The sequence below is a fragment of the Geosmithia morbida genome (assembly GCF_012550715.1).
Source record: "Geosmithia morbida isolate 1262 chromosome Unknown scaffold_15, whole genome shotgun sequence".
Lineage (NCBI taxonomy): Eukaryota > Fungi > Ascomycota > Sordariomycetes > Hypocreales > Bionectriaceae > Geosmithia > Geosmithia morbida.
The window spans coordinates 279,077-301,376 of NW_023336202.1; the positions used below are offsets into that span (position 1 = coordinate 279,077).

The 22,300-nt window shown below is 58.1% G+C and overlaps 8 protein-coding genes across 8 annotated transcripts in view; 6 read left to right on the forward strand and 2 right to left on the reverse strand.

Moving 5' to 3' along the window:
- Positions 1 to 1,068, forward strand: part of GMORB2_2945 (RAT1-interacting protein) — a gene marked incomplete at both ends in the record, with an annotated part of 2,110 nt that extends 1,042 nt beyond the window's left edge. The window contains 4 exons of the mRNA XM_035464921.1: positions 30 to 81; positions 174 to 299; positions 597 to 821; positions 914 to 1,068. Of these exons, the coding sequence (XP_035319159.1) occupies positions 30 to 81; positions 174 to 299; positions 597 to 821; positions 914 to 1,068 (558 nt within the window). The remainder of the gene's footprint in view (positions 1 to 29; positions 82 to 173; positions 300 to 596; positions 822 to 913) is intronic.
- Positions 1,069 to 1,747: 679 nt separating this feature from the next.
- On the reverse strand, positions 1,748 to 4,147 carry GMORB2_2946 (serine/threonine-protein kinase 24/25/MST4; the record flags this gene model as incomplete). The annotated part of the gene is made up of 4 exons (XM_035464922.1): positions 1,748 to 3,589; positions 3,673 to 3,840; positions 3,954 to 4,021; positions 4,096 to 4,147. The coding sequence occupies 4 exons, from the start codon at positions 4,145 to 4,147 to the stop codon at positions 1,748 to 1,750; spliced, it is 2,130 nt and encodes a 709-aa protein (XP_035319160.1).
- A 3,015-nt stretch (positions 4,148 to 7,162) lies between these two features.
- Positions 7,163 to 11,373, forward strand: GMORB2_2947 (Cytokinesis protein 3, contains TGc (transglutaminase/protease-like) domain; the record flags this gene model as incomplete). Its single annotated transcript, XM_035464923.1, has 2 exons — positions 7,163 to 7,237; positions 7,336 to 11,373. 2 exons carry the CDS (start codon positions 7,163 to 7,165, stop codon positions 11,371 to 11,373), a joined length of 4,113 nt encoding a protein of 1,370 aa, XP_035319161.1.
- A 430-nt stretch (positions 11,374 to 11,803) lies between these two features.
- GMORB2_2948 (protein KRI1) lies at positions 11,804 to 14,185 on the forward strand (the record flags this gene model as incomplete). Its single annotated transcript, XM_035464924.1, has 3 exons — positions 11,804 to 11,833; positions 12,350 to 12,854; positions 13,395 to 14,185. 3 exons carry the CDS (start codon positions 11,804 to 11,806, stop codon positions 14,183 to 14,185), a joined length of 1,326 nt encoding a protein of 441 aa, XP_035319162.1.
- A 64-nt stretch (positions 14,186 to 14,249) lies between these two features.
- GMORB2_2949 (Cohesin loading factor) lies at positions 14,250 to 15,978 on the forward strand (the record flags this gene model as incomplete). Its single annotated transcript, XM_035464925.1, has 2 exons — positions 14,250 to 15,057; positions 15,140 to 15,978. 2 exons carry the CDS (start codon positions 14,250 to 14,252, stop codon positions 15,976 to 15,978), a joined length of 1,647 nt encoding a protein of 548 aa, XP_035319163.1.
- Positions 15,979 to 16,461: 483 nt separating this feature from the next.
- GMORB2_2950 (splicing factor 3B subunit 4) lies at positions 16,462 to 18,456 on the reverse strand (the record flags this gene model as incomplete). The annotated part of the gene is made up of 3 exons (XM_035464926.1): positions 16,462 to 16,695; positions 17,017 to 17,611; positions 18,395 to 18,456. The coding sequence occupies 3 exons, from the start codon at positions 18,454 to 18,456 to the stop codon at positions 16,462 to 16,464; spliced, it is 891 nt and encodes a 296-aa protein (XP_035319164.1).
- A 758-nt stretch (positions 18,457 to 19,214) lies between these two features.
- GMORB2_2951 (mitochondrial import receptor subunit TOM7) lies at positions 19,215 to 19,545 on the forward strand (the record flags this gene model as incomplete). The annotated part of the gene is made up of 3 exons (XM_035464927.1): positions 19,215 to 19,241; positions 19,335 to 19,381; positions 19,506 to 19,545. 3 exons carry the CDS (start codon positions 19,215 to 19,217, stop codon positions 19,543 to 19,545), a joined length of 114 nt encoding a protein of 37 aa, XP_035319165.1.
- A 996-nt stretch (positions 19,546 to 20,541) lies between these two features.
- On the forward strand, positions 20,542 to 21,688 carry GMORB2_2952 (solute carrier family 25 (mitochondrial folate transporter), member 32; the record flags this gene model as incomplete). Its single annotated transcript, XM_035464928.1, has 2 exons — positions 20,542 to 20,665; positions 20,769 to 21,688. The coding sequence occupies 2 exons, from the start codon at positions 20,542 to 20,544 to the stop codon at positions 21,686 to 21,688; spliced, it is 1,044 nt and encodes a 347-aa protein (XP_035319166.1).
- Positions 21,689 to 22,300: the final 612 nt, after the last annotated feature.

Sequence of the window (22,300 nt, forward strand, 5' to 3'; positions counted from 1 at the left end):
TCAGGTCACGGCAAGAGCAGGACCAGCAGTCCAGCAGCAGGCCACGGACAGGTCCACCGCTCGAGGTGATGCAGTTCTGGGGTGAGCCCCCCCTCTCCCCCCTTCTCTCCTCCTCTGCCTCTCCCACCTCCGTCTCTTCTCTTTCCAGTCCCGAGTACTCACTAGTTCCCAAGGCTACAAATTCGAGACCATCTCAACGCTACCTACTCCGTGGGGTGAAACCTCTCGAGACTACATCGAGGATCGGGAGAACCATATTGTCAGCAACAAGGAGCAATACTGCTCGGTCGTCCGTACAGGTATCGGTCAATCCATTCTATGTCTTGGCGGTGAGGTTGATGCTAGTACGTTTCCTCTCCTTTTCCTTCTATATCTATCTCCCTCCCTCCCTCCCTCCCTCTCCTTCTACTTCTCTTTCTTTCTCTCTCTCTCTCTCTCTCTATATATATATATATATGTGTGTGTGTGTGTGTGTGTGTATGTGTGTATACTTACATACCGCTTTCCCGCCTTCCCAAAAGTCTGGGACTCCAAACCTCTCGAAAAGGGCAGCCCAATCAACTGGGTCGAACTCAAGACGTCGGTCGAGATCAGAGGCTCCCACGATGCCGAAGTCTTTCACAGGAAGCTCATGAAGTTCTGGATCCAATCTTTCCTCCTCGGCGTCCCCAAGATCATCGTCGGCTTCCGTAGCCGCGAGGGCATCCTGCGCGGTCTTGAGGAGATTGACACGCAGAGGATCCCTCAGACGGTGAATTCGAGGCCGAATCCCTCATGGAATGCCGACATGTGCGTCAACTTTGCCGGTGTTTTCCTCGAATGTATGCTTTCTCTTCTTCCTCTTCTTCCTTATCCTCTCTCTCTCTCTTATCTGGCCATTCCTTTCTGACATCTCCCGACAACCAACAACCAGGGCTCTCAAAGACAATCAACGACGAAGGCGTATGGCGTATCCGTCGTCTCCCTCAGTCGCCAACAATCGACGTGTTCAAGGTGGAAGAGACGGGCCACGGAGACATCCTGTCGGATGAGTTCAAGAATTGGAGGATCAAACTGTCTCTACAGTAAGGGGGATTGTGTTATCCTGAATTGGATGCCCATCAGTAATACCTTGTGGTAGTAGTACTGCAGTACCTGTCATATATCTCCTCTCACATCTACATCACGACCATAACCAAGTTTGGAAAACAAAAACAAAAAAACAAAAACAAATCAATCTCATGAAACATTTCGCCATTCATCTACCATACACACACTATTTAAGAAATAGAAAAGAAAAAAATTAATTACAAAAAGAAGGAGAAAAAAAAGAGAAATTGAGAAGAAAAAAAAGATACCAAAACGCCATGAAAGAGCGTTATGCAACAAGAAATGTAGGCCATCTCCAACAAAACACGGCTTCTCGCTCACTCTGCAAGGTAGAGAGAGAGAGGAACCATGTACTGAGAACAAGTGTACAGGAGCAAAAGCTCTCGTGCCGCGAGACACGCACAAGACATGCAAAACCCGGGCATCATATCCGGGCCTACAGAACAAGAAAAAGAAGTCAGAAAGGAACAGAAAAAGGGAAACATCGTACGCTTGTCTGATGCATAGGACGCATAATGTGAACAAGGGAGAGAAAGAGAGAGAGAGAGGAGGAAAACCCAAACCTAATCAGACAGGTGAAAAAAAGAAAAAAGAAAATTCAAAATCGTACAAATTTAGAGATGAGCGGGTAGTGTCGATGCAAACTGAGAGTCAGCACTCACGTCCCCGGCCACCGGACCCGGAGACCCTCTGCCCACCGGTTATACAGCACGTCGGACAGCAGCTTGGAATGCTCCATGCCCGGCTTAGCCTCCCTGCCGGGATACTTTGATTCGAGAAGCGACCTCTCCCTCTCCTTCTCTCTCGGGCTAGCAGCAGCGTCGCCGGGACCCGGGGAACCCCCTTGTCTCCGTCGATGGCTCTTGAGGTGGGGGTTGTTGGAGCTGAGGATCAGTTTCGAGGGGCTGCCGTTGCTCGTGGCGACGCTGCTGACGCTGACGTGGCTGGCGTGGCTGGCGTGGCTATTGCTGTTGGGAGTGGCGCTCTTGACAATGACCGTTCCCTGGGGTGTGCCGTCGTCGGGGAGCATCTTGCCGGCCGGGGTGGACGAGACGGCGGAGTGGAAGCCGGCCATGGCCGGGTTGTTGCTGAGCAGGGCCGAGTTGAGCTTCTTGTCCTGGGTCATGGATGCGACCACGTTGCTCATGAGGTGGTACGCACCTTCCGGGTCGACCATGTCGAGCGCGGCGAAGGCGTCCGTCAGCTTGGCCAGGGCGTCGCGCTTGTGCATGGCCGACGTCTGGGCGTGCAGCTCCGTCAGGGAAGGCTCGATGGCCCTGCTGTACAGCCTGCGGCCGAGGATGGCTTCCTTGCCGTAGGGCTCGACGGGGGTGATGGGAGAGCTCGACGACGCCGTCGGCGGCGCGTTCTCGTCGCAGAACACATCGTCCGGAGACGTGGGCCGGCCCGTCTGCCCGGACGTCGAGCCGTCCGAGGGAACGCGGCGGAACAGGCGCATCGTCGATCCCGAGTTGCCAAACGACATGTCCGGCTGGAGGGGCTTCTTGGGCGGCGCGACGGACGGACGGGGCGACGAGTCGTTCCGGACGGACCGGTTGCGGACCGAGTTGGCGCCGCGGACCGATCCGCCGCCGGCAGAGTGCATGGCCGACACCTGCGCCAGGGACGGCGTGCGGCGCACGGTGGTCCTGCGGACCGTGCCTGCCGCACCCGCCGGTGATGAGGCACCCAGAGGCGCATCCTTGAGGTCGAGCTTGTGCATCGACTCGTCGACGGACAGGGCGGATGAGGGCTTGCGCTGCTTGACCACGGGCCGCTTGGGCTGCGGCTGCTGCTGCTGCTGCTGCTGGAGTGGGAGCGGGGGCGGGGGAGGGGCGGTCGACTTGACCGTGTCAAAGATCCACTCGTCGTCGTCGTCCTTTGGCAGGCTGAGCGTCTGCAGCGTTTCCTGGTAGTAGATGGGGTGCTTCTGGCGGTTCTGGTTGGCGTCCCACATCCGCTTCCGGGACATGAGCTCCTGCAGGGCCTCGACCTTGCCGGCGGAGCGGATGAAGCGGTGTCGGAGGAGGTCCTTGGCCGTGGGCCGTTGGTCGTATTCCTTTGTCAGGCACTGGGCCACGAAGTCGCGGAAGTCGCGGCTGAAGTTGGCGTCGAGGGCGGGCGGCGGGTTCTTGGGGATGTGGAAGAGCACCTTCATCGGGTGGATGTGGGCCAGTGGCGGCTCTCCGTTGGCGAGCTCCATGGCGGTGATGCCGAGGGACCAGATGTCGGCCTTGAAGCTGTAGCCGTCTTGCTGGATGACCTCGGGGGCCATCCAGAACGGGGTGCCGACAAAGGTGTTGCGCTGCGACTTGATGTTGGTCAGCTGGGCGGCGACGCCGAAGTCGGCCAGCTTGACCTTGCCGGCCTCGGACAGGAGAACGTTGGCGGCCTTGACATCGCGGTGGATCTTGCCCTCGCTGTGGAGGTACTGGATGCCGAGGAGGAGTTCGCGGCAGATGATGGCGATGTGGGCCTCGCTAAAGTTGGCCGGTTTCAGCTGCGGGACATGTCAGTCGGGTCTCTCTGTCCTGCCGTCCGTCTCGTCCCGATGGACGCATCCGTCCTTGGGTTGGAACGTACCAGGTCCAGGCAGGAGCCTCCTCCGAGATACTCCATGACTATCCATAGCTTGTGACCCCGGAGGAAGGATGCCTTGTACTGGGTGACGTAGGGGCTGGCGCAAGTGCTGAGGACGGCGATCTCGGCCTGAATGTCCTGGATGTCGTCGTCGTTGGATTCGAGGTCAATCTGAGACGGGGATGAGGATATCAGCGAAATTGAACGTCATCAGCTGACATGCAGAGGCATCGTTTCAGACAGGATCATCCAGTCCCCCCCTCCCGTCGCGGTCCGAAACGTACATGCTTGATGGCGACAGTCTCGCCAGTAGCCTTCTCGACTCCCTTGTAGACGACACCAAAACTCCCGCCTGCGTTTGGAAATCATGTCAGCATACGTGTGAAAGCTGAGTAGAGATCTGGTGAGGAGGGGTGCTGATCGTACGTCCAAGCTCTTCGAGCACCTGGTAATGGTCTGAAAGACCAATGTCGGCCATCTCGGTTCCAGGTCAATCGCGTGCGAACAAGCGGAGAGGCGGTCGTCGCCGTCGATGGGGGAGGGGGAGGGGGGAGGGAGCGTCTGAGAACAGGGGGGCTCAGAAGGATGAGAGAGAAAAGGTTGACGTCGCTTGACACCCGGTCGACGACACTCGTCTACGAGTATTCCGGGAGGAGAAGGGAAAAGAAGAAGAAGAAAAAAAAGAGGGAAAGTTAAAAGAGGGAAAGTTACCGCCCGGGCTCTGGGACAAGAGAGTGGAAAGAGAGCGATGTTTGCCTGCGGGAGAGAGGGTCCAGAAAGCAGTCGGTTGCGAAGGGCCAGGGCAGAGATTAAAAGAAGCCAGGGTCCGACTGTTGTTTACTTTTATCCACTTTGGGACAGCAGCTGGGGCCCTTCTTGGGGGGGGGGGGGACCAGTGGGGGAGAGTGGATATGGATGGGCTGATAGCCCCGGCTTCTACTACTACTCCGCAGAGCAGTAGGGTTGCTGTCCGTTCAAGGACTGCCAAGGTGAAGGATGAAGCTGACGATGAAGATGGATTGGGTACACGGGAAAGATGAACGAGGTGTTTGATACATGCATCAGTTGCTGGTCGTCTGTGTCGTGGCTTCCCCCCCCCAGATTGACGGCCGTTGAAGTCGGGATCCGGTGCTGGTATGGGTACGGGCTGATGCATTCCTCTGGGCGTCTGTTGTCATTGTCTGCTGACCCCGGTACTTCAGAATTGAGTATTGCGGATTGCTAAGTACTCCTGTACAGATCGCTCCGTAGTACCATGGTAAGCACGGCCCGGGCTCTTTTCCGCGGCTCTCATGGATACGGGTACATGTGTTATTAGACGCGATGCTCGTGCAGACAGATGTACAGGGTCTCCGTACAGCCTGCCAGTCTCTCACAGCACCCCCATGACGCTCGCTGATTGGGATCCGAAGGGATTGCGACCTGCACATCCGTACCCGTGTACGCGTCTCCGAGTTCAAGCCACTGCGATCTTGTGTGGCGTACAGTGTGATATACGTACACATAATCTGTGATCCGTATGGGCTAGTGCGGAACGGATCAGGGCCGATACGATCTATATGTACGGAGTACGGGTATACATACGTACGGGCATGCTATGCACCATGTACCGGTATCGATCAACTAGGACTCCGAGACTTAGCCGCCCGTCATTTTACCTGGAGGCTTGCCCGCGTCAGCTTCCAAGACAGACCGTGACCGGAAACGAGATGTCTGGCATGTGTCCGACGAGCTCTCCACACTCCCTCCGAGATACTCCGCACGCGTATTCTGATCTGTGATGACGATACCTCGTACCCGTGTACGCGTGTACGTGCTGGCCGTCCCGAGCACGGCGCAATGGATGAAGGGCAGTGGATGCTCCGTATTGCTGGCGGTGATGCGAGTACTCGTAGGTGGTGATCTGTATACTACCACGAGCAGCAGCATCGCGATGCGGAGTACGGATAATCCTGTCCAGAATCCACCAGCATCTATCAATAATATAAGAGGGGAGCCCCTGTACAATGAGGTCACAAGACGGATGCTGGGTACGGTGCCGACCTCACAGTGTCCGGGGCTTCTCCTGGCAGACCCCTGTAGATCCCTGCAGCGCATGCCAGCGCGGGTGCTGCAGCGTGCTCGTACCCGTCGTACCCGTCGTGCTGGTGGGTGCAATCACGGCCGGCTACAGCCTACGATACAGCACTGTTCACAGGTTACATGGCAGCTTTATGGGTATTCGCACGAGTTACGAGCTAGCCGTACATGTATGTGAGCAGCTCATGGAGATGGCACCTAATACAGTCTAGCACATGCGAATAATCAGCTCACAGCAACAGGTCTCCGTGCTAGACAGGCAGAGCAACCGCCAGGCCTAGAAGCTAGATCGGGTACTAGCAGTACTCGTAATGCTAGTCTACGGAGTAACAATACGATACATGTACTCGTATCAGTCCAACCGGCCCATGGCAACGGCTGAGATCGTATCCACCACACACACACTCAACTCGAACGTTTCCCTGCCAACCAACCCGTTCGTCTGTATTCGTATTTTTACATATACATAATTTTTTTTTTTTTGCCAAATCCTACCGCCCAGCGCTCGAGACAGGTGCTCAGTTGGCGACCGCCGACGTTGTCGAGCCACAGAGCGCCGTGCATCAGCCTGATCCCGGTTCCCAGACCGCCAGGTGAGACTGCAGACACACTTTCCTCTCTCGGCCCTCTCTCTCTCTCTCTCTCTCCCTCCCTCCTTCCCTCTCTTCTCTCTCTCTCTCTCTCTCTCTCTCTCTTTCCGACCGCCTTGATTTGCTACTTTATTTTTTATTTTTATTTTTTCATTTTTCTAACCTTTTCATCCTTGGTCAGCAGGAGGAGAAGCAAGAAACCGTCTTCTATCTCGAGATTCAATCCCACAGCTGCATCTCCCCTTGCATCGAAACGACTGCGTGGCTTGCCCGTATCATATCTCTATATCTTATTCTACTTTACGAGTGTCACGTACGGGTGCCACATACAGGTACCGCTGCTACTGGTGGTATATTACGACTCTCCGGTATTCCCACCGCGGCTCTCTAGTGCTGGTCAATCCCGCCCCCGTATCCCAGCCAACCGATTGCGATCAAACTCCTAACCGCACACCAACAAACCACCACCCACCCGCTAATATCGCATTTCCCCAGCTAATAATACCGTCTGCCGCATCACGCACACCTTCAGCCTCGTTGAGATATGATAGCGTATCACGAAGCTTGAAGCTTGAAGCTTGACCATATTCAATCACACCACACATCCTTCATCACCACATATCATCACTCTCTGCTTCACGTCCAGCGCATTCTCCCTATCTCGCTCTCTCACAAGGTCATCTCACTGACCTATCGGGAGAGGGGGAGCACGACCTTGGGGGGGGGGTATCATTACAACGTTTCCCACCCATACAGGAGACCGTCGTCCCAGCCCTGGTAGCTTGGGCCTGCACCCCGACAGTCATCCACAGCCTCACATCGCAATGGCGACCACGGCACCGACGCTACCAGCGCGCTTCCCGTGCTGGTGCAGAGCCGTCTACTCCTGGGGAGGAGAGGTACGAAATATCCCACCCCACCATGCCCATCTTTCGCAGATGAGACCTCTGCCGGAGAGAAGGAGAGGAACCTCCCTGACCTGACACTTCACCACCAGTCCAAACGTGACCTAGGATTCATCGAAGGCGACCTCATCGAATGCCTCAACGCCGGAGACGGGCAATGGTGGGTGGGCAGGCTCTACCGCGATCGCAGGTCCGTCGGCTCTTTCCCCTCCAACTTTGTCCAGGTCCTCCCGCCCGACTTCCGCCCGACGACACGATCCGTCAGCCCTCTGCCGCCGGGCGGCAATGTCCCCAGACCCAGCAATATTCCCGTCAAGCCCAAGCAGAAGACCTTTCGCCGTCCCTTTGAGGCCTACTCCAAGGCTCCCCACTACACGACGGCTAAGCAGCCCGAGACCTTTCGGGAGATTGTCAAGCCTCAGAAGAAGCAGCGCGATAGCTCCGACAGCTCGCTGCGAAAGGCCGGCAGCAGCAGCCCCAAGGATGACTCGCCGCCTCCCATGGCGCTGGTCCGCGCCGGCTACGGCGCTCCCAGGGGCCCCTCGCCCGCGCCTGCGCCTGCGCTGCAGCATCGGGGTTCTGTCGCCACCGACAGGAACGTGTCTCCCATGTCTCCCATGCCTCCTGCGCCCCAGCATCATGGACACCCATCCAGGGCACCCTCGCCGCTGCCCCCTCACCAGCAGCAGCAGCAGCACCAGCACCAGCACCAGCACCAGCAGTACGATTACGCCCCCAGGGCTCCCTCACCGCTGCCTCCCCAGCAGCAGCAGCAGCAGCAGCAGCAGCAGTACGACTACGCCCCCAGGGCGCCTTCGCCGCTGCCCCCCCAGCAGCAGCAGTATGACTACGCCTCCAGGGCGCGTTCACCTGCGCCGCCGCCGCAGCAGTACGACATGGTGTCTCGCGGGCCTTCACCGGGCCCGCCCCCTCAGCACTACGGCTACGTCTCCCGTGGTCCCTCGCCGGCGCCCTCGTTTGCCCGCAACCCCAGCTTCAGCGCCGACGTCGGTGCCGACGGGCCTCCTCCGCCTCCACCCCCTCCGCACCGGCACGTCACCAGGAACGGCTCTCAAGACATGCAGGCGAGCCCTTACGACATTGCCCGGCACGGTTCGAACGGCTCCTACGTCCCCTACAACCCCTACTCCAGGTCGCGTGAGAACTCCAACCTGTCCTTCAACAACGAGCCCGAGGTACTGTCGCGCAGTGGCTCCTACGACCAGGGCTACCCTACCAGACCGCCCACCCATCATGCTCAGGGGCCGCCCACACCCAACCGGCCTTCTCCCGGTCCCGGCAGCGGCATGACCCCCTCACCTCTGCGCGAGGCCATGGATGGCGTCATGGAGCAGCTTGACGAGCTTCGGGGATTGGGTGAGCCCGGCGACCGCTCTGCCGGCCCGACGGAGCCCCATAATCCGTGGTCGCCTGAATCGTTCAACATGCTGGCTAGCCCGAGCAGGCAGAGACCCCCGCAGCATGGGAAGATGGCCGCCATGTCCTCCGCCGGTATCCCCTCTGACGAGGGCTACGACACCTGGAGCGCCGGCTCTTCTCAGGATCCACCGTACCAGAGCGGAGAGGTTCCCGACGGCGGCGACCTGCCCCCGCTCGACGACTACGTCCACAGGATGGAGAACCGCTTCTCCAGGGTGCACAAGTACAGCGCCAGCACCCCCGTGGCAGCGTCCGCCAGCAGGGATGACCCAGGAGGCGACGCGCCCCCGCCGCCCCCCCCCAAGGGCCAGCCCTACGAGCGCCCCAGGTCGTCCCTCGGCGACATCTTCAGCAGGGGCCCGGCCTCGCCCGAGCGCAGACTCCGGGCCCGCAAGTCGGCATACGGTGTCGTCGGCGAGGGCGTCGCCCGTACGTACACGACCAAGACGAACTCAACCGAGGCCTCGACCGGGAACCAGAGCAACGCGAGCGGTACGACGCAGAGCAGCGCGAGGACGCTGTGGAGCGGCGCGTCGGCCGGCGCGTTCAGCAGCACCAGTGCCGGCAGCATGGCCCGCAACGCCCAGCGACCCCAGAGCGCCTTCGGTCTCCGCGACGCCGAACCTGAGCGCCCGGAGACCCCGTTCACCGGCGTCACCTACCATAGCAGCCACGCCACCGAGTACCAGTCGCCCACCAGACGCCCCAAGTCGCAGGCCGGATTCCACGACGACGCGGCCGCCGGTCTGGGGGGTCTGGTGCAGCCCAAGGCTGCCAAGAGGAACATCTTCAAGAAGATCTTCGAGTCGGCCAGGACCGGCGTGGCTACCGGCCGATCGGGCATCGGTGGCAGCATGATGGGAGGAGAGTCGCGCCCCAAGTCCCCGACGCGGCCGCTCACCCTGGGCGGTTCGGCCATGGTGGGCATGGGGAACAACCTGTACATGGGACGGGAGAGCTCCCGGGACGCGGCCGCCGGCAGTGACGTGGACTGGGTGCAGGTGCGGCGCGACGTCAACCGCTCCAACTCGCTGAGCCAGAAGGAACGGACCGAGAGGCAAGAGCGGTGCCAGATGCTGGACCACCCGGCCCTGAACCCCGTAGACGAGCTGTACGACGGCGTCGAGGGAGACGAGGCCGCCGACGGGAGCCCCGTGCTGGAGCCCGTCAGCTACCAGTCCATCAACTTCAGCCAGGTGGACAAGAACTCGCGCTTCATCGCTGGCCTCCCACCGCTCACGACGGCCGTCACCCTGGCCACGACGTACGTGTGCCGCCCGTACCGGAGCGAGGTGCAGCGCCTGCGGGCCATCTTCACCTGGGTGGCCGAGAAGGTGTGCTGGGAGGAGGATTTCGAGGGCGAGATCGACACGCGCCAGGTCATCCAGAGCAAGCGCGCGTCTGCCAAGGAGTGCGCCGTGCTGGTCATGGAGATGTGCTCGTCCATCGGCATCCGCTGCGAGGTGGTGCGCGGCTACCTCAAGGGCCCCGGGGAGCTACCGGACCTGAACCTCGCTCCCCGCTCCAACCACTGGTGGAACGCCGTGATCGTCGACGACGAGTGGCGCATCATGGACTGCTCGCTCGCCAACCCTTCCAACCCTCGTCGGGCCGACTACTCGAGCGCGTCGGGCTCCTCGGCAGACTTCTGGTACTTCCTCGCGCGTCCGCTCGAGGTGTGCTGGACGCACGTGCCCGAGCACCACGACCAGCAGCACATCGTCCCCCCTGTGGCGCACGAGATCCTGCTCAACCTCCCCTGCGCCTCGCCGGCCTTCTTCCGGCAGGGCATCGAGATGGCCGACTACAACACCAGCCTGAGCCGCATAGAGAACCTGGAGATGGTGCACCTCAAGTTCAACGTCCCGCCCGAGGTCGAGGTGGCTGCCGAGGTGGAGACGCGCGCCTACTCGCGCGACGCAGACGGCGACGTGTTCGAGAGCGGCGACGTGATCAAGAAGCGCGCCCTCGCCCAGGCAGAGTGGTTCAACGGCGTGAAGCGGTACACGGTCAAGGCTCTCCTCCCCGGCGACGAGGGCCAGGGCGTGCTCAAGATCTACGCCGGCCAGCGCGGCCTGATGCACAGCATCAAGGACATCCCCCACCCGCTTGCCCTGTCCCTCCCCATCATCCACACGGGCGAGAACCCGCCCTACGAATTCGTGACGAGACATCCGACCCCCCACGCGCAGCGCCACGACATCTACGTCGTCCAGCCGCAGTGCCAGAAGCTCGCGCTCAACAACACCTTCGTCTTCGCCATCAGGCAACATCCTTCCAGCAGCTCCACCTCATCCGGCCCGGCCCCGCCCTCGGCCCTGACACCGTCCTCCAACCCCGGCGGGACGAGCCCGATCCCTTTTGCGCGCCCGACTTCGGCTATGAGCATGACGGCATCCATCAGCGGGGCGGGATCGAACCCGAGCTCGGCGAGCGGGATAGTCGCCGGCAAGAAGCCCGCCAAGCTGGCCATCCAGACGCCCGGGGGCAAGATTCTCAGGCTGATGAGGAAGGAGGACAAGAAGGGGATAAGCGTGGGGAGCATCAGGGGCGGCGCGGACGAGGATGCCAGCGACGGGGGAACGTGGGAGACGATCATCAAGTGCTCTGAGAAGGGGACGTGGAGAGGTCTCGTGCTGGCCGATAGGACGGCCAGATGGTGTGTCTTTGCAGAGTGGGTGTGCGTGTGATGCGAGCCCTTTTGCTCTCCTGAATTCTTCTTCTATCCTTTCTTGCCTGTTTTGATGCTGCATTTCTGGCCATGGCACTTAGATGCATGTTTTGGCGTTGGGCGGGAGGGGGAGGGGTAACGGGATATGCTGTAATTTATTTTTCCTCTTAGGAAGAGGGAGCTTGACAATTTGTACATGCCTTGAAGATCAGATATTCATTCCGCTGCCGTCCTCTCTGATCTTGGTGATTATACGTACAGGTCGCGTACGCACTCGTCGTAGCAGCAGGGCAATGCGTGACAGATGAACTACGCATGAGCGATTGACGAAGCTGCAACCCGGTGGTGCTGATAATATTTTCTATTATTAATTATTAATTACTACGGGTACAAGAGTGGAACGCTAGAGTAGATAGTGATACAGTGCGAAAAGCCGACAGACTCCGGTGATGTTTACAGTGCTCATCACAATATGCACCGTACGGCATGATTCTGTGATCCCCCACGGACGACACGGTGCAACGACTTTTTCAACATGCAAGTCCCGAAACATACACGCAACTCCACCCCGTCCGAAGCGAACGAAGGAAGGCAGAAGCCTGCACGACTTGATACGGACGAGACTACTGCCCGACCTGCCCTGCGCCTCCTCCCCTTCCCCCCGGCCATGCGCGGCATCATCGTCATCGCCAACCCTCTCGTCTCATGACGCGACCACCACGACCACGATCATGAGCTACTCGGCTGGATCGCTGCCTCCGGGCCACCCCGCTTATGCACAGCAGCAGCAGCAGCAGCAGCAGCAGCAGAACCAGCAGTTTCATCATCAACAACAACAACAACAACAACAACAACAACCTCAGCATCAACCACAACAGAATGTTCCCCCTCCGCAGTATAGCCAGATGGGCTACCAGGGCCAGCAGTTCCACCAGCAAGCATTTCAGATGCCCCAGCAGCAGCAGCAGCAGGCTGAGTACGCGTTCCCATCACAGCAGCAGAGCATGGGGTTCGACTACGGCGCAAGCTTTGCGCAGAACGGTGGACAGAATCAGTGGGCGGCCACACCGCCGTCATCATCGCCATTCTACGACGGGGGTTTTGGCGCCGTACAGGGTCAGATGAGCCACGAGCAGTTCGGCATGCCTCTTCCTCCCTCCTCCTCTTCCCCCATGACGACGCCAGGGGTCGTCGCGAACATATGGCTGCAGCAGCTGCAGCAGCAGCCGCAGGGACACTATAGCATCTCTCAGAGTCCTCAGCAGCACGGCGCAGGCTACCACCTGCCCTCGCCGCAGATGCCACCGCAGCAACAGCCTCAGGCTATCAAGCAGCACATGCCACAGAGGTCGCCGAGCGTGTCGATGCCCCTGCAGCACCAGCTGCAGCACCAGCAATTTGTCGGGCAGCCGCAGCAGTACGGCCAGAGCCACCAGCAGCAGCTCCGCCAGTCGCCCGTTCAGCCTGCATGCATGCGTCACAAACCGGTTCCATCGCCTGGTATGCCGTCGCAGAAAATGCTCTACCAGCAGCAGCAGCAGCAGCAGCAGCAGCAGCAGCATCCTCATATTCCCTCGCCGTCGATTCAACAGCAGGGGTATATCGGGTCGCCGTCGCAGGTTGCCACGCAGCAGGTTCCTACTACCCAGCCTTCACCGTCTCAGGTACACCCTCACATTCATCAGACCGTGCAGCAGCAGCAGCAGCAGATTCCGTCCCAGGGAGGACATGTGCGGCCCTCGCCGCGGCTTCAGCAGCAGCAGCTCCGGCAGCAACGCCCCTCCCCTCAGATACAGGCTCGACCGTCCCCCAAGGTACAAGCACGTCCATCCCCCCGAGTTCAGGCCCGTCTCTCTCCCCGGGTGCAGATGCGTCCATCCCCCCAGGCTCCTCAGGTCCGGCCGTCTCCCCAGGCGACACCTACACTTGCGGAACCGACTCCCGCTCCCGCTCCCGCTCCCGCTCCCGCTCCCTCTCCCTCTCCCTCTCCGGCTCGCACGTCTGTGCCTGTACCTGTAACTGTCCCGGCGCCCCCTCAAGAGCAACCAAAGCCTATCGAGCTCCCGCAGCCACAGGAGCAGCCACAAAGTCACTTTGAGCCTGTGGCCCCTGCCCCGGAGCAAGTGCAGTTTGTGAACCTTCAAGATATCCAGAGGATGCCCATGCCCGTCATGCCTGCGTCCGCCCCGGCCCCCGTCCCCGCCCCCGTCCCCGCGCCCGCTCCTCCAGCTATGCCCGACACGAACCCTCCCCCGATGAGCAACAGCGTCTCCTCGTCGACCACGACGCCCTCTCTTCAACCTGCCCCCGTCATCAAGCCCTCTCCTTCCAGCACGCCTCACATGTCGACCATACCCTCGATAAAGTCGGACCCGTCGCGCGTCCAGAAAGCGCAGCCGAAATCGGCATCGCAGTCTCCCGCCGTCTCGTCGAGTCGCCTTCCCAGCAGATCGCCCGCTGTATCCACCAAGCAGACGCCGCTCAACACGTGCTTCATGATGGTGACGCTGGCCGAGGAGTTCATCGAGAAGGCGCGTGCGGCCGTGCCGGCGGTGGCGGCCAGCCTTCAGCCAGGACAGGTGGACGAGTACCAGAAGCTGATCGGCACGGGGCTGGCGTGCCTCGAGGGTGCCCTGCAGAGCCAGGGACTGCCTCCCCGTCAGGAGGCTCGCGTCCGGCTCCGCTATGCGGCTGTCCTGCAGGAGGAGACGGAGAATATCATGGAGGCCGAGACTACGCTGAGTAAGGGTATCACACTGTGTGACAAAGTAAGGCTTTCGACTCTTGGCATGACCTTCCTCCGCCCCCCACCCCTGCACTGCCAACGCTGACTGACTGGTTGTGACCTTGCAGCATCGCATGATTGATCTCAAATACGGCATGCAGTACCTCATGATGAAGGTGCTGTTCCGTCGGCACCAGAAGGCCGCCCTGAAGGCACTCGACCAGCACATCGCCGACTGCGACGCGTATCAGCATGTGCACTGGGCCTACGCCTTCAGACTGCTAAAGGCTTCCTTTTACATGGAGGCCGGGAGCGCCGCCGACGCAGCCTCCCTCGAGAACATCCGGTCCATCCAGACGATAGCCTCGACGAGAGGTGACTCGGCCATGTGCGTGTACGCGTCGCTCTGGGAGGCCCTCATCCTGCTCAAGATGTCCCGCGGGTCGCCCGAGATGATACAGACGTGCCTCGCCCAGGCTTCCAAGTACCAGTTTGACCCCAAGGTCAAGATTCCCCAGCTGGAGCTCATGTACCTGCTGGTCGACTTCCTGTCGAGCCTGCACCGCGAGAAGCAGGACGGCGTCGTGGAGCGGCTCAGACGTCTTCAGAAGAAAATTGACGAGTGCCAGCACATGGCTACCAAGACGGACTTCCTGCTACCCGTCACCAAGCAGCCTACGTCGTCGCAGACCATCGGGGATGGCTTTTCCTTCATCGTCCGGCCTGGTGGCAGCGGTAGCGATTCGGATTACCTCGTCATGTCGTTCATGACGCAGATGGAGCTTACGGTGCTCGTGTATGTCTTCCTCCTCCGCTCCTCAAACTCTGCCCTTCCCCATCGTATCCGGTCGTTTCTCGAACATGCTGACATCGACGGCAGATTCACCATGGGCGGCGTGGTCTATCTTCACAAGCTGACATCCACCAAGGCATCGTCGGCGGATCTATGGCAACAGGGACTCAAGATTCTGGGCTACCGTACGTGTTTATCCGGGAACCCGAAAAAAAAAAAACTGACGCAACAAATGGGTGGCCATGTCGATTAACATCACCCTTACAGTAGACAGCCATTCGAGCACGTTGACGTCCGAAGCTTCCCACCCTCCCCTCGGCGAGGCAGTCAAGCAGAGGGAGTGGCGGGCCAGCGTCCGATGCTACCTGAACCTACTCCTGGGCCTGCTGGCGGCGAGCGGCTGCTCCTGGGACGCGGTGAAGCATCACCTGGCAGAGGCGGAGGCAGCAGAGTCACCGTCGACGACGGCGGGACCGATCAGCACGCTGCATCTCTATCTCAAGGGGGTATATTGTCAGGGCGTCGGCGACTTCGACAATGCTCTATACTATCTACAGGACGAGGCCTTCTCCCTGGCGGTGGACATGCCCAAGCACTCGCAGCGGCACCTGGCCCTCCTGGCGGCCATGAACAGGCTTTGGATCATGCAGGAGCCGCGGTACCAGGACGACCGGCAGACGATCGACATGATCAACGAGATGGAGCCCATCTGCAGGGACCACCCCAACATCGAGATCCGGGGCGCGTGGTCGTGCGTCAAGGCGACGGTGGTGACGAACCCGCCGCGGCAGCGGAACCAGCGCAAAGAGGACGCGGGGCGGGCGCTGGGCGACGTCAGGGCCTCGACGAACGCGCTGGCCACGACCATCGGGCTCGTCATCGCGCGGGACCTCCTGTACAACAACCTCCTGGGCGACCAGGCGTGGAAGTGCATGCAGGCGGCGGCGCACTGGGCCAACAAGAGCAGCAACCCGCTGTGGCAGAGCGTCGTCGACGGCATCCTGGCTGACTTCTCGGACGCCAAGAACGAAAAGGAGAATTCCAAGAGGTACTGGGATAAGGGGGTATACGAGGCGCAAGTTGCATTCAGTCAGAATTTCTCCTAGTTTTTTTTTTTTCTCCTCCCTCTTTTTCCCTTCTTTTTTCTCTCCTTCCCCTTCCTCTTCCTCTTCCTCTTGCTCTGTTTTACATTCGGTTGGGGTGGGAAAGTGATAGGGATAGATGTTGCTCTTGTGTGTGTCGGAGCGCTCGTGCGTGCCTTTGTATAAATTTTATTGAATCATGGCATTTTCCGTTTTCTTTAGGAGGGGGGGGTTTCCTTGCGGTTGCTCTTTTATCTTGCGTACCGGGCCAGCGAATGACGGTTGTACAATTATACAATATATATTTGGTGTACACGGGGGTGGAGGGAATGTATTGATGATTATTATTCAACCCAACCCAACCCAAACCAACCCCTTTTGCTTACATTAAACAGACGCTTTTCGTTCTCTCTCTCTCTCCTTTTCTTTTTCTGAGCCCCCGCCGATTTAGTTGTCGACGTGACTGACGAGAAACTGTATGCGTTACAGACGTTTCGAGGAAGGTTCTCACCTCCTACCGAAACCGGGGGGGGGCGGAAATCCGGGAGGCGGCGCGGAGAAACCGGGAGGGGGAGGAGCAGGAGGCGTACCCGGGGCACCGAGCGTGGGAGCGGGAAACCCAGCAGGCGGAGGAGCGACGGGGTAGCCCTGCGCACCGGGCGAACCAGATGGGGGTCTGAAGGCGCCGGGGGGTACGGGGTGGAAGTCGGCCGGGCGGTTGTAGGAACCCGGCTGGCGACCCTGGGGAGGTCTAGCTGGCAGGCCGGTGGGAGCAGCGGGGAGGGGCACGGCAGCAGGACGGCCGAGGGCGCCACCGCCGACGTAGGGAGGAGGACCACCGCGATGGGGAGGGCCACCGAAGCCGGGTGGGGGGACGGCGTCGAAACCAGCCGGTGGTAGTGGTAGCGGTGATGGTGTTGCTGCTGCTGCTGCTGCTGCCGCCGTTGCAGGAGGCGGTCTGACGGGAGGCTGAGCAGCAGCAGAAGAGGGAGGCGGAGGGCCCAGGGACTGCTGCTGCTGCCGTTGCTGCTGCTGCTGCTGCTGGTGGACGGGTTCGGGTACGATGTTGCGCTTCTTCGCCTGGGCGGCGAGCTCCCTCTCTGCGTCGTCTCCGTGACGCTCGCCGCGGCCGTCCTTCTTGAAGGCGTACTGGACGGTGACGTCCTTGGAGAGGATGTACTGGCCGTGGAGGTTGGCGATGGCGGCGTCGCTGCTCTCGAAGTCGGCGAAGCTGACGAAGGCGAAGCCCTTGCTGGAGGCGCCGTCGTCGCCGCGGGCCACCTTTGGCAGGGACAGGAGCGGGCCGAAGCGGCTGAAGGTGTCGTAGAGGATGCGCTCGTCGACGAGGGGGTCGAGGTTGCCGACGAAGAGCTCGGCGCCGACGTCCGAGGTCCGCTGCTTGTCGGCCGAGGCCTTGTTGACCCGCAGCGACTTGCCGTACAGCTTGACGCCGTTCATCACGTTGGCCGCGTACTCGGCGTCCGGGGGCGAGCGGAACTCGACGAAGCCGAAGCCCTGGTGGGACTGGGTGACGCGGTCGCGGGGCATGTGGATGTTGTGGATGGGACCCATCTGGAGCATGATCTCGTAGACCATGGCCGGCGTGGCCCGCTCGTCTATGTTGCCTATGTAGACCGTCGCGTCCTTGTCTTGTTCCCTGTGAGGAGAGGATTGGGGGGGTCAGCACAGTGGGGGGGGAAAAAAGCGGCGCGTCTGTGATGATGATGATGATGGGGAGGGGGGGGGGGGGGGGGGGGGGGGGGGGGGGGGGGGGGGAGAGGGTCCTTTTTTCCCTCTTTTTTCTTCTTCTTCTTCTCTTTCTTATCCCTTACCAATGTCTANTTTTAAAAAAAGAGGGAGAATGAAATAGAAGAAAAAAAAGAAGAAGAAAAAAAGCTCGACCCTTATTTGCGGAGCTCTCTCCGTGTTGTATATGCTGGCTGAGATGATTCTTCAACGAAATACCACGCTACCATTATACGTCCGTCGCATCGCTCCATGGTGTCTTATCATCACGTCACGATGATTTTTTTTCTAGGTTTTATTTTATTTTATCCAAAAGATGAAGAAGAACAGGCGGGGGGGACACACTCCCCTCCAAGAAATAGAGAGAGAAAGAGAGAGAGTGTGTGTGTGTGTGTGAATGAGTGAGTGAGAGAGTGAAGAGAGTGAGTGAGAGAGAGAGAAAGAGGGTGAGATTTTTTATTTTATTTTATTTTTTCAAAAAAAAAAAAAAAAACCTGACAGATAATGTATGAAGAGTTGATCGGATTGATGACAAGTGTTGGGCTTGACTCATTGACAAGAGGTGGATTTGTACATATACAACGTACACACATGCTACATATATACTGTATTGCAATGTAACATGTATAGATATCGCGGAGAAAAGCCTCGTAGTAGTTTGGGGAGGTTCGCGAGGCACTGATGCTCTAGGTACCCTACTGATACGATGTAGGTGTGAGGATGTAGAGCATGAATGTGCCCATTGGCGATTGCCATCGTCTGGTAAGGGGCGTGGGAGTGTACAGTAGCAGAGTATGACGTGTATGCAGAGTGGCTATATCAGACTTAGGATATCAATGCAGATGCAACGCTGCGACTTGGGGAGGGGGGGGGGGGGGGGGGGGGGGGGGGGGGAGAGGGTCCTTTTTTCCCTCTTTTTTCTTCTTCTTCTTCTCTTTCTTATCCCTTACCAATGTCTATTTTGCGCCATGGTTGGATGATGCTTTTGCTCCCGTGGAGGGAGGAGGGAGTGTATAGAGACGAAGTCTGATGAGAAAAGAAATTGTCACAGGTTGTCACAGATTGTCACAGATTGTCTCTTCCTTCTTCTTCTTCTAAAACCTAGGAGATGATATAAAAAAGCTGAATTGGTCAAGAATTGGCTGTTCTTAAAAGGGAAGAGATCATTACAAGGACAAGGACATCAGAAACGTGATGCGAGTAGAGAGAAATAGAGAGAAGTACGGGTATAGGTCTGGAGCAGAAAAAAAGAAGGTGGGTTTTGCCGGGAATGAGCCGTCGTCGCCGCATTCTTCTTTTCTTCTCCTTCTCTCCCTCCCCCCCCCCCTCTCTCTTCCCCCCGGTCTCCCTCCCCGTGGTTTCGATCAGAAAAAGCTCTCTCCCTTCCGTTCTATCAACTTGAAAATCTCCCCGTCTTCCGACGACACGACAAAGCATTCTCCCGAGGAATTTCACCCCATCTCCATCTCCATCTCTCACAGCTGATTTCCTCGTTCCCCTCAACCATCGCCATCATGTTTGCCCTTTCTGAGGAGTCCAAGGTTCGTTGCGTCCAGATCACGGCAGATCGACCCCGAAAGATCGGCCCCGAAGGATGAGCCGCGTTTCTCTCTCTAACACGATATGATCTGTAGGAGCGAATCGCCAAGCTCATCGACATTTCGCGTGTCGCCATCCACTAGTAAGTCTCTCTCATTCTCTACCTACAACACCCCCCCCCCCCCCCTCTCCAAAAACAAAAGCAAAAACGACGCGACGTGACAACGACTCTGGATGAGCGAGGATGTGGCTAACTCCTTCGACAGCGGCTACCTCCCCCTAGTGCTGTATCTCGGTATGCCTTGAACCGACGACGGCGATGACGCATGGCAAAGGACGACTGATCTAACCTTTTTTTTTCTCTTGAATAGGATACACCCGCAGCAACCCTCGTCCTTCGATGATCCGGTACGTTCTCGATGCTGATGAGTCTTTTCTTGCCTGTTGATTCAATAAACTGACCTTGTTGTAATAGCCTCCTCTCTCCCCTCTCTTAGAACGACATTTCTGTACGAAGACGAATAGAAAGGAAACGAAGACGAAAAGAAGAACGACAAGAAAAGGCAAAGGTTGAAATAGAATCATGTAATATTATCATGGAGGGGGGTGGAAGGCGGCAGGCTGACGCAAGTGTTATCTCGGGTCATTTTTTTTTTCTCCCTGTGATGAATTGGCCCGGGCGTTGCGCAGCTTGCCGCGTGTAATATGTTTGTCAAGTTGACATCGACGATTGTACAACACTCTCATCTGAAAAGAATGAATCCTACTACTTACTCTACCGGGATTGACTTTTACGTGATGTGGTTTTTTTTTGGTTTTTTTTTTACAATTTTGTTTTTGACTTTTTTTTTCTCTCCCCTGCTACAATCTTGCCATGCTCTTGAACATCAACCCCAAAGTGTCCCCCCAAGGTAAGCCTCAATTGCGGTAGATGTCAGGAGAGAGCTGGTAAGTACTGAGTAGTATCACTCCGTAGGTAATACAGCATGCTACATATTGTGCACTCGTACTCTTCTTTCTCTGCTCTGGTAGCGATAATCCGATTATCATTTGACGTCTGATCCCCACTGAAGCATCCATCGCCAATCATTGCGGGGACAATTCCTCTGACTTTCGACTCTCATCCCTACATCATCTCCCCACGAACTCTTTTTCCTCCTCCTCCCTCTCCTCCTCCTTCCCCTCTCAACTCAATGGCAATGTGAGTATTACAGAGTAATACCAGCCATTGATTGCATCTGACGAGACGACCCGACAAAGAACAACGACAACGACAACGACAACAACAATAATAATAATCCGATGCCCTCCACCGGGGATGCGGGCCTCTCGCCTGCCGTGGTAGAATCCATAGCTGGCCTCAGTGCCGGTACCGTGTCTACCCTGGTGGTGCATCCTCTCGACATAGTCAAGACTAGAATGCAGAGTGAGTCCGTCCCCCCCCCCCTCTCTCTCTCTTCTAAAAGATGACCAGATATGCTGATCTCTTATTTTATTTTTTTTTCTCCTGGTTTCCCCTGCCTCCGTAGTATCCCGCTCCACCCCAACGGCCGACCTACCGAGGACGATGACGATTATCCGATCCATGACATCGGCGGGCCGCCCGGTCGCGGCTCTGTACCGAGGGCTGACGCCGAACCTGGTCGGCAACGCGACGGGCTGGGCGAGCTTCTTCTTCTTCAAGGCGCGCGCCGAGAGGGCGCTGAGCGCGTGGAGGGGGCGGGGGCCGCGCGCAGCCGACGGCCGCGACCCCCCCCCGCCGCCTACGTCGGCCTGGGAGTTCTTGGCCGCGCCCGCCCTGGCCGGCGTGGCCACGACGGCCCTGACGAACCCGATATGGGTCATCAAGACGCGCATGCTGTCGTCCGACCGCGGCGCCGCGGGAGCCTACCCCTCCATGATGGCGGGCGTGAGGTCCATACTGCGCGGCGAGGGCCTGCGCGGCTTCTATCGAGGGCTGGGGGTGTCCCTGTTTGGCGTCTCGCACGGTGCCGTGCAGTTTGCCGTCTATGAGCCTCTGAAGAGGATGTACCTCGCTTCCGCCTCTTCCGTCCCGTCTCCTTCTTCGTCTAGCCACGGCAACGGCAACGGCAACGGAGACGGAAACATCGACGGCGCAGGAGGTGAGAGAGGGAGAGGAAGGGTAGGAGAAGAAAGAGGCGGTCCCATGCCGGTGCAGGTGACCATGCTGATATCGGGAGGTGCGAAGCTGGTGGCCGGGGCGGTCACGTACCCGTATCAGGTCCTGCGGAGCCGCCTGCAGAATCTGGGGGCGGAGGAGAGGTTCGGTCGAGGCATCGCGGGCGTGGTGCGCACGACGTGGCGAGACGAGGGCGTCCGGGGATTCTACCGCGGCGTCGTGCCGGGCGTGGTGCGCGTCATGCCAGCCACGTGGGTGACGTTTCTGGTCTATGAGAATGTCAGGTTCCATCTTCCCAGATGGGTGTGAGTTTTTTCAGCTGTTTTTTTTTTCAGTGGAGGGTTTTTTTTTTCATTTTTTTTTTTTTTGCATCGGTTGCATTCATGGCGTCTTCTTCTGCTCTCTCCTTCTTCATTTTCGTGGTCTTCCCCTTTTTTTTTTTTGGCATTCTCGGGGTGTTTTCTTCTTCTTCTTGTTCCCCTTCACTGCATCTTTGAATAGTACCACTACATCTACATGACGTGTACGAGTAACTAGCATGATAGACTACATCTGATAAATATCCGATATTTAGATACCCTGTAGCTCCACTGCCTCGAGTTCTCTAATCCCATGGAAAATGGACAAGGAAAATTCCCCATTTGAAGATAAATATAAGAAAAAAATAGAAACAAAATAAAAATAAAAATGGCACATCCAATGTAACGTCCATTCGCAAAGATTACTCTTCTTGTCGGTACGTTTTCTCTTTTCCCTTTTCCCCCGGACAAGATATTCCTCCACCCTTGGAGCCGCAAATCGACTTGTCTTCTTTTTTTATTTTTTATTTTAAAAAAAGAGGGAGAATGAAATAGAAGAAAAAAAAGAAGAAGAAAAAAAGCTCGACCCTTATTTGCGGAGCTCTCTCCGTGTTGTATATGC